This window comes from Pangasianodon hypophthalmus, chromosome 24, assembly GCF_027358585.1.
Source record: "Pangasianodon hypophthalmus isolate fPanHyp1 chromosome 24, fPanHyp1.pri, whole genome shotgun sequence".
Classification (NCBI taxonomy): Eukaryota; Metazoa; Chordata; class Actinopteri; order Siluriformes; family Pangasiidae; genus Pangasianodon; species Pangasianodon hypophthalmus.
Genome location: NC_069733.1, coordinates 20,217,852 through 20,230,688, shown reverse-complemented (window position 1 = coordinate 20,230,688; position 12,837 = coordinate 20,217,852). Strand labels below are relative to the sequence as shown.

The following is a 12,837-nucleotide window of genomic DNA, read 5'->3' as shown; positions in this document are numbered from 1 at the left end:
ACGCACATATTCATCACCGACACGCTCATATTCCACACCGACACGCACATATTCATCACCGACACGCACATATTCGACACCGACACACACATATTCATCACCGACACGCTCATATTCCACACCGACACGCACATATTCATCACCGACACGCTCATATTCCACACCGACACACACATATTCATCACCGACACGCTCATATTCCACACCGACACGCACATATTCATCACCGACACGCACATATTCGACACCGACACGCACATATTCGACACCGACACGCACATATTCCACACCGACACGCACATATTCGACACCGACACGCACATATTCGACACCGACACGCACATATTCGACACCGACACGCACATATTCATCACCGACACGCTCATATTCGACACCGACACACACATAATCATCACCGACACGCTCATATTCCACACCGACACGCACATATTCATCACCGACACGCACATATTCATCACCGACACGCACATATTCATCACCGACACGCTCATATTCCACACCGACACGCACATATTCATCACCGACACGCACATATTCATCACCGACACGCACATATTCATCACCGACACGCACATATTCGACACCGACACGCACATATTCCACACCGACACGCACATATTCAACACCGACACGCACATATTCAACACCGACACACACATATTCGACACCGACACACACATATTCGACACCGACACGCACATATTCGACACCGACACGCTCATATTCGACACCGACGCGCACATATTCGACACCGACACGCACATATTCGACACCGACACGCTCATATTCGACACCGACACTGATATTCGACACCGACGCACACATATTCCACACCGACGCGCTCATGTTCAACACCGACACGCTCATATTCAACACCGACACGCACATATTCATCACCGACACGCACATATTCATCACCGACACGCACATATTCGACACCGACACGCTCATATTCGACACCGACACTGATATTCGACACCGACGCACACATATTCCACACAGACGCGCTCATGTTCAACACCGACACGCACATATTCGACACCGACACGCACATATTCGACACCGACACACACATATTCATCACCGACACGCACATATTCAACACCGACGCGCACATATTCAACACCGACGCGCACATATTCAACACCGACACACACATATTCATCACCGACACGCTCATATTCCACACCGACACGCACATATTCATCACCGACACGCACATATTCGACACCGACACGCACATATTCGACACCGACACGCACATATTCAACACCGACACGCACATATTCCACACCGACACGCACATATTCATCACCGACACGCACATATTCGACACCGACACGCACATATTCCACACCGACACACACATATTCATCACCGACACACACATATTCATCACCGACACGCACATATTCATCACCGACACGCACATATTCATCACCGACACGCACATATTCCACACCGACACGCACATATTCATCACCGACACGCTCATATTCCACACCGACACGCTCATATTCATCACCGACACGCTCATATTCAACACCGACACGCACATATTCATCACCGACACACACATATTCATCACCGACACGCTCATATTCATCACCGACACGCACATATTCGACACCGACACACACATATTCATCACCGACACACACATATTCATCACCGACACGCTCATATTCCACACCGACACGCACATATTCATCACCGACACGCTCATATTCATCACCGACACGCACATATTCATCACCGACACGCACATATTCAACACCGACACGCACATATTCCACACCGACACGCACATATTCATCACCGACACGCACATATTCGACACCGACACGCACATATTCCACACCGACACTGATATTCGACACCGACACGCACATATTCATCACCGACACACACATATTCATCACCGACACGCTCATATTCAACACCGACACGCACATATTCATCACCGGCACGCTCATATTCCACACCGACACACACATATTCATCACCGACACGCTCATATTCATCACCGACACGCTCATATTCAACACCGACACGCACATATTCATCACCGACACGCTCATATTCATCACCGACACGCACATATTCGACACCGACACACACATATTCATCACCGACACACACATATTCATCACCGACACGCTCATATTCCACACCGACACGCACATATTCATCACCGACACGCACATATTCATCACCGACACGCTCATATTCAACACCGACACACACATATTCATCACCGACACGCACATATTCATCACCGACACGCTCATATTCATCACCGACACGCACATATTCCACACAGACACGCTCATATTCCACACCGACACGCTCATATTCATCACCGACACGCTCATATTCATCACCGACACGCTCATATTCCACACCGACACGCACATATTCATCACCGACACGCACATATTCAACACCGACACGCTCATATTCCACACCGACACGCACATATTCATCACCGACACGCACATATTCATCACCGACACGCACATATTCGACACCGACACGCACATATTCGACACCGACACACACATATTCATCACCGACACGCACATATTCAACACCGACACGCACATATTCAACACCGACACGCACATATTCAACACCGACGCGCACATATTCAACACCGACACACACATATTCATCACCGACACGCTCATATTCCACACCGACACGCACATATTCATCACCGACACGCACATATTCGACACCGACACGCACATATTCAACACCGACACGCACATATTCCACACCGACACGCACATATTCGACACCGACACGCACATATTCGACACCGACACGCACATATTCGACACCGACACGCACATATTCATCACCGACACGCTCATATTCGACACCGACACACACATAATCATCACCGACACGCACATATTCGACACCGACACACACATAATCATCACCGGCACGCTCATGTTCAACACCGACACGCACATATTCATCACCGACACGCACATATTCATCACCGACACGCACATATTCGACACCGACACGCACATATTCATCACCGACACGCTCATATTCATCACCGACACGCACATATTCATCACCGACACGCTCATATTCCACACCGACACACACATATTCATCACCGACACGCACATATTCATCACCGACACGCACATATTCATCACCGACACGCACATATTCCACACAGACACGCACATATTCATCACCGACACACTCATATTCCACACCGACACGCTCATATTCATCACCGACACGCACATATTCATCACCGACACGCTCATATTCCACACCGACACGCTCATATTCATCACCGACACACTCATATTCCACACCGACACGCTCATATTCATCACCGACACGCACATATTCATCACCGACACGCACATATTCATCACCGACACGCACATATTCCACACCGACACGCACATATTCGACACCGACACGCACATATTCATCACCGACACGCACATATTCCACACCGACGCACACATATTCGACACCGACACGCTCATATTCGACACCGACACTGATATTCGACACCGACGCACACATATTCCACACCGACGCGCTCATATTCGACACCGACACGCACATATTCCACACCGACACGCACACATTCATCACCGACGCGCACATATTCCACACAGACACGCACATATTCAACACCGACACACACATATTCAACACCGACACGCTGATATTCAACACCGACACGCACATATTCATCACCGACACGCACATATTCATCACCGACACGCTCATATTCATCACCGACACGCACATATTCATCACCGACACGCACATATTCAACACCGACACGCTGATATTCAACACCGACACGCACATATTCATCACCGACACGCACATATTCGACACCGACACGCTCATATTCGACACCGACACGCTCATATTCGACACCGACACGCACATATTCAACACCGACACACACATATTCGACACCGACACGCACATATTCGACACCGACACGCACATATTCGACACCGACACGCTCATATTCGACACCGACGCGCACATATTCGACACCGACACGCACATATTCGACACCGACACGCTCATATTCGACACCGACACTGATATTCGACACCGACGCACACATATTCCACACCGACACGCTCATGTTCAACACCGACACGCTCATATTCAACACCGACACGCACATATTCATCACCGACACGCACATATTCATCACCGACACGCACATATTCGACACCGACACGCTCATATTCGACACCGACACTGATATTCGACACCGACGCACACATATTCAACACCGACACGCTCATATTCATCACCGACGCGCACATATTCGACACCGACACGCACATATTCGACACCGACACACACATATTCAACACCGACACACACATATTCATCACCGACACGCTCATATTCGACACCGACACGCACATATTCATCACCGACACGCTCATATTCATCACCGACACGCACATATTCATCACCGACACGCTCATATTCCACACCGACACACACATATTCATCACCGACACGCACATATTCATCACCGACACGCTCATATTCCACACAGACACGCACATATTCATCACCGACACGCACATATTCATCACCGACACGCTCATATTCCACACAGACACGCACATATTCATCACCGACACGCACATATTCATCACCGACACGCACATATTCCACACAGACACGCACATATTCATCACCGACACGCTCATATTCCACACCGACACGCACATATTCATCACCGACACGCACATATTCATCACCGACACACACATATTCATCACCGACACGCACATATTCGACACCGACACGCTCATATTCGACACCGACACTGATATTCGACACCGACGCACACATATTCCACACCGACGCGCTCATATTCGACACCGACACGCACACATTCATCACCGACACGCACACATTCATCACCGACACGCACATATTCGACACCGACACGCTCATATTCGACACCGACACTGATATTCGACACCGACGCACACATATTCCACACCGACGCGCTCATATTCGACACCGACACGCACATATTCATCACCGACACGCACATATTCATCACCGACACGCACATATTCGACACCGACACGCTCATATTCGACACCGACACTGATATTCGACACCGACGCACACATATTCCACACCGACGCGCTCATATTCGACACCGACACGCACATATTCCACACCGACACGCACACATTCATCACCGACGCGCACACATTCATCACCGACGCGCTCATATTCCACACCGACACACACATATTCATCACCGACACGCACATATTCATCACCGACACGCACATATTCCACACCGACACGCACATATTCATCACCGACACGCACATATTCAACACCGACACGCTCATATTCGACACCGACACGCTGATATTCAACACCGACACGCACATATTCGACACCGACACGCTCATATTCATCACCGACACGCACATATTCGACACCGACACGCTCATATTCGACACAGACACGCACATATTCATCACCGACACGCTCATATTCAACACCGACACGCACATATTCATCACCGACACGCTCATATTCGACACCGACACGCACATATTCCACACCGACACGCACATATTCGACACCGACGCGCTCATATTCGACACCGACGCGCACATATTCGACACCGACACACACATATTCGACACCGACACACACATATTCGACACCGACACACACATATTCATCACCGACACACACATATTCGACACCGACACACACATATTCGACACCGACACGCACATATTCGACACCGACGCGCTCATATTCGACACCGACGCGCACATATTCGACACCGACACGCACATATTCGACACCGACACGCTCATATTCGACACCGACACTGATATTCGACACCGACGCACACATATTCCACACCGACACTGATATTCGACACCGACGCGCTCATATTCGACACCGACACGCACATATTCCACACCGACACGCTCATATTCGACACAGACACGCACATATTCATCACCGACACGCTCATATTCAACACCGACACGCACATATTCATCACCGACACGCTCATATTCGACACCGACACGCTCATATTCCACACCGACACGCACATATTCGACACCGACGCGCTCATATTCGACACCGACGCGCACATATTCGACACCGACACACACATATTCGACACCGACACACACATATTCGACACCGACACACACATATTCGACACCGACACACACATATTCATCACCGACACACACATATTCGACACCGACACACACATATTCGACACCGACACGCACATATTCGACACCGACGCGCTCATATTCGACACCGACGCGCACATATTCGACACCGACACGCACATATTCGACACCGACACGCTCATATTCGACACCGACACTGATATTCGACACCGACGCGCTCATATTCGACACCGACACGCACATATTCCACACCGACACTGATATTCGACACCGACGCGCTCATATTCGACACCGACACGCACATATTCCACACCGACACGCACACATTCATCACCGACACGCACACATTCATCACCGACGCGCTCATATTCAACACCGACACGCACATATTCAACACCGACACGCTCATATTCAACACCGACACGCTCATATTCGACACCGACACGCACATATTCGACACCGACACGCACATATTCGACACCGACACGCTCATATTCGACACCGACGCGCTCATATTCAACACCGACACACACATATTCAACACCGACACGCACATATTCAACACCGACGCGCTCATATTCAACACCGACACACACATATTCATCACCGACACGCACATATTCGACACCGACGCGCTCATATTCATCACCGACGCGCACATATTCAACACCGACACGCACATATTCAACACCGACGCGCTCATATTCAACACCGACACACACATATTCATCACCGACACGCACATATTCGACACCGACGCGCTCATATTCATCACCGACGCGCACATATTCAACACCGACACGCTCATATTCAACACCGACACGCACATATTCAACACCGACGCGCTCATATTCATCACCGACGCGCACATATTCGACACCGACACGCTCATATTCGACACCGACACGCACATATTCAACACCGACACGCACATATTCAACACCGACGCGCTCATATTCAACACCGACACACTCATATTCAACACCGACACGCACATATTCAACACCGACACACTCATATTCAACACCGACACACACATATTCATCACCGACACGCTCATATTCGACACCGACGCGCTCATATTCATCACCGACACGCACATATTCAACACCGACACGCTCATATTCGACACCGACGCGCTCATATTCATCACCGACGCGCTCATATTCATCACCGACACGCACATATTCATCACCGACACGCACATATTCATCACCGACACACTCATATTCGACACCAACACGCTCATATTCGACACCGACACGCTCATATTCGACACCGACACGCACATATTCGACACCGACACGCACATATTCGACACCGACACGCACATATTCATCACCGACACGCACATATTCATCACCGACACGCTCATATTCATCACCGACACGCTCATATTCGACACCGACACGCTCATATTCGACACCGACACTGATATTCGACACCGACGCACACATATTCCACACCGACGCGCTCATATTCGACACCGACACGCACATATTCCACACCGACACGCACACATTCATCACCGACACGCACATATTCATCACCGACGCGCTCATATTCCACACCGACACACACATATTTAACACCGACACACACATATTCAACACCGACACGCTGATATTCAACACCGACACGCACATATTCATCACCGACACGCACATATTCGACACCGACACGCTCATATTCGACACCGACACGCTCATATTCGACACCGACACGCACATATTCGACACCGACACACACATATTCGACACCGACACACACATATTCGACACCGACACACACATATTCGACACCGACGCGCTCATATTCGACACCGACGCGCACATATTCGACACCGACACGCACATATTCGACACCGACACGCACATATTCATCACCGACGCGCTCATATTCGACACCGACGCACACATATTCCACACCGACGCGCTCATATTCGACACCGACACGCACATATTCCACACCGACACGCACACATTCATCACCGACGCGCACACATTCATCACCGACGCGCTCATATTCATCACCGACACGCACATATTCAACACCGACACGCACATATTCATCACCGACACGCACATATTCATCACCGACACGCACATATTCATCACCGACACGCTCATATTCGACACCGACACTGATATTCGACACCGACGCACACATATTCCACACCGACACACACACATTCATCACCGACGCGCTCATATTCATCACCGACGCGCTCATATTCATCACCGACACGCACATATTCAACACCGACACACACATATTCATCACCGACACGCACATATTCATCACCGACACGCTCATATTCGACACCGACACTGATATTCGACACCGACGCACACATATTCCACACCGACACACACACATTCATCACCGACGCGCTCATATTCATCACCGACGCGCTCATATTCATCACCGACGCGCTCATATTCATCACCGACACGCACATATTCGACACCGACACGCACATATTCGACACCGACACGCACATATTCGACACCGACACGCTCATATTCGACACCGACACGCTCATATTCGACACCGACACGCACATATTCGACACCGACACGCTCATATTCCACACCGACACGCACATATTCGACACCGACACGCACATATTCGACACCGACACGCACATATTCGACACCGACACGCACATATTCGACACCGACACGCACATATTCGACACCGACACGCTCATATTCGACACCGACACGCACATATTCGACACCGACACGCACATATTCGACACCGACACGCACATATTCGACACCGACGCGTTCATATTCGACACCGACGCGCTCATATTCGACACCGACGCGCACATATTCGACACCGACACGCTCATATTCATCACCGACACGCTCATATTCAACACCGACACACTCATATTCAACACCGACACACACATATTCATCACCGACACGCTCATATTCGACACCGACGCGCTCATATTCATCACCGACACGCACATATTCAACACCGACGCGCACATATTCATCACCGACACGCACATATTCATCACCGACACGCACACATATTCCACACCGACACACTCATATTCGACACCAACACGCTCATATTCGACACCAACACGCTCATATTCATCACCGACACGCTCATATTCGACACCGACACGCTGATATTCCACACCGACACGCACATATTCATCACCGACACGCACATATTCGACACCGACACGCTCATATTCAACACCGACACACACATATTCAACACCGACACACACATATTCAACACCGACACATACATATTCATCACCGACGCGCACATATTCGACACCGACACGCTCATATTCAACACCGACACACACATATTCAACACCGACACGCACATATTCAACACCGACACGCACATATTCAACACCGACACGCTCATATTCCACACCGACACGCACATATTCGACACCGACACGCTCATATTCGACACCGACACGCACATATTCGACACCGACACGCACATATTCCACACCGACACGCACACATATTCATCACCGACACGCACATATTCATCACCGACACACTCATATTCGACACCAACACGCTCATATTCATCACCGACACGCTCATATTCGACACCGACACGCTGATATTCCACACCGACACGCACATATTCATCACCGACACGCACATATTCGACACCGACACGCTCATATTCAACACCGACACACACATATTCAACACCGACACACACATATTCAACACCGACACATACATATTCATCACCGACGCGCACATATTCGACACCGACACGCTCATATTCAACACCGACACACACATATTCAACACCGACACACACATATTCAACACCGACACGCACATATTCAACACCGACACGCACATATTCAACACCGACACGCACATATTCAACACCGACACGCTCATATTCCACACCGACACGCACATATTCGACACCGACACACACATATTCCACACCGACACACACATATTCATCACCGACGCGCTCATATTCCACACAGACGCGCTCATATTCCACACAGACGCGCACATATTCCACACAGACGCGCTCATATTCCACACAGACGCGCTCATATTCGACACCGACACACACTCTGCAGTAAACTGACCTGAAAAGGTGATGCTATTAAACACTGAACTCACAATCACCACATGCTAAATAAATAGTGGCTGTTTAATGAAGTTTCCAAATATTAAAATTGTGTGTGTCTGTGTGTGTGTGTGTGTGTGTGTATCTGCCCCTCTGTTCCATTTCTCTCAGTGTAGGAGAGTGTTATTACTCAAAATTTCATGCTCTCTCAAAGAGCTGTGTGTGTGTGTGTGTGTGTGTGTGTGTGTGTGTGTGTGTGTGTGTGTGTAGTGCCTTTAAAGCCACCAAGAGACAAAAATTGGGCAAATTGAAAAATGAGTCCAGCAGAGAGAGAGTGAAGGCCGATGGGAAGCTGGGATGATAATAACACACACACACACACACACACACACACACACACAGATGCAGACACACACACTGCAGCAGAGAAATAAAGGTGTTGACGGTGGATCCACTGTGGTTTAAATGACCATGTGTGTCATGTTTGTGATTGAACCTACAACACTGTAACACACACACACACACACACACACACACACACACACCTCTTGTTTCCAGTGATGGGGACTCTCCATCCTTTCACCTGACTCAGTTCCACATCGGAGACGTCAATCTGCAGTGGTAACCGTGGCACCCAGACGCTCAGCTCTAATTGGCTGTTCAGATACAGGTACGTAAAGTTCACCTGCACAGAGACACGCCCCCTCATCTCCTTACCGTTCACGAACACCTCATCACAGGCTGGAGAGACCTGTCGAGCGAGAGAGAGAGAGAGAGAGAGAGAGAGAGAGAGAGGGAACATTAGGAAATGTGTGATTACTTCTCACTCACACTCAACCCAGCTAAAATGAATCAAATACTTGAAGTTTGACTCATTTGAGTTACTGCTAGTGACAGTTCTCTCTTCGCAGTACCGGTACTGAACTTCCCCTTTCATGCAGGGTACCAAGAGAACCAAAAGGGACATGGAGCCTGAGCCATAAACAGTGATGATACATACATTACGATTTCATCACCTCCATTTAGTATCCTATGGCTATATTAAGTTGTTGTGCTCGAGTAACTATCAGAGCGCGATATAAAAAAAATAAAATGCAAAATAACAGGCTGCGCTGGATCAAGTGCTATTCTCTGTGCTGCTGAATAATGAGTGTGGAAGCCATTTGTTAAATTAAACCAGTGAATAATGCGATAAATTACAATTACTAGCTCTTCATGCAGTAATATATTGGTGATATACCAGACTCCTATTAGGTTTATTTCAACACTCACCTTCTTTTCATTCATATATTCATATATAAAACGCTATTTTTTTTTCAGTCTGCATTTTCTGTCCCTGAATATTTTTGGTTTTAAAGGTGTGTTTGTGTTTGAAGTCGGTGGTCTAGACGCTGGTGTAAAACTCTGTCTCAGACGCTTCTACTGAATAAAAATCTGCTAACCTCGGAGGTGTGAACTACACGCAGGTGATTTTAATAATCTGAATGTGGAGCTCAGAAAAGCAAGCAGCTGCGTAACCCGACTCTGAATACCAGCAACTTTCCTCACGGAGACACTGACTCTGGACTGTGAATACAAGGCACTGTAAGTGCTCACTACATAGTGTATAGCACAGTGGTGTTGTAGCTGATACCTAGTGCACACAATAAAACACCGTCCGAGATTCAGCCACAAAAAAATGTAAGGCTGCTGATCAGTTTTACTTTCAACATCCTCTGGTTTTAGGAGTATTAAAGTATTGGCACCCTCAGCTATAGGCCTGAATCTGAAGTAGAATTTTACTGATTAATTAGGTGGTTAGATAACGAGTACTAGATTAAACAACTACCCTACCCTTTAGATTCCCCGCCCACATTCAGCACCATTTTAGTAATAACAGTAACACAGTACATTTACGCACACACACACACACACACACACACACATACACACACACAGCCTTCACTGATGATAACACACACTTATACACAACCAGCAAAATTGCAGCCATCTGTCTTTCTGCTCTATTGATTCTGTCATCTTCTGGACTCTGATGGTCTGTTGGGTTCAAGGCATTTAGTGCATACACACGCGCACACACACACACACACACACACACACACAGAGCATGAAGCACACCTGACTACATCTCCGGGGCACTGAGGAGACTCTGGCAGCTAAATGACTGAAGCCAAGAGACCGTCAGAATCCAGGAGATGGACAGAATCAGAGAGTCAACAGTGCAGAAAGACAGACAGACAGATGAAGAGACAGACAGATGGACAGACAGATGGACAGAGGCGCTGAGACTCGTTCAGCTTCTTAAACACTCTGAGGTTCTAAATCTCTTCTGTGATATTTCTGCTATTGTTAATATTTACCTCAACACTCCATTCCCATTATAGCTTCAAGCTAACAGTGTTAGAATATTGATATGATAGTATTTCCTGTCACATTAAGATCATGTGAGGGAAATGAGGCTCTCGCATAACGAGCGGAAAGTCTGTGG

The 12,837-nt window shown here is 48.4% G+C and overlaps 1 protein-coding gene across 1 annotated transcript in view; it reads right to left on the bottom strand.

The window, feature by feature from the left end:
* Positions 1-12,837, bottom strand: part of si:dkey-215k6.1 (transmembrane protein 132C) — a 157,036-nt gene that overhangs the window by 24,547 nt on the left and 119,652 nt on the right. Inside the window, exon 7 of the mRNA XM_053228728.1 lies at positions 10,895-11,100. Coding sequence (XP_053084703.1) covers positions 10,895-11,100 — 206 coding nt within the window. The remainder of the gene's footprint in view (positions 1-10,894; positions 11,101-12,837) is intronic.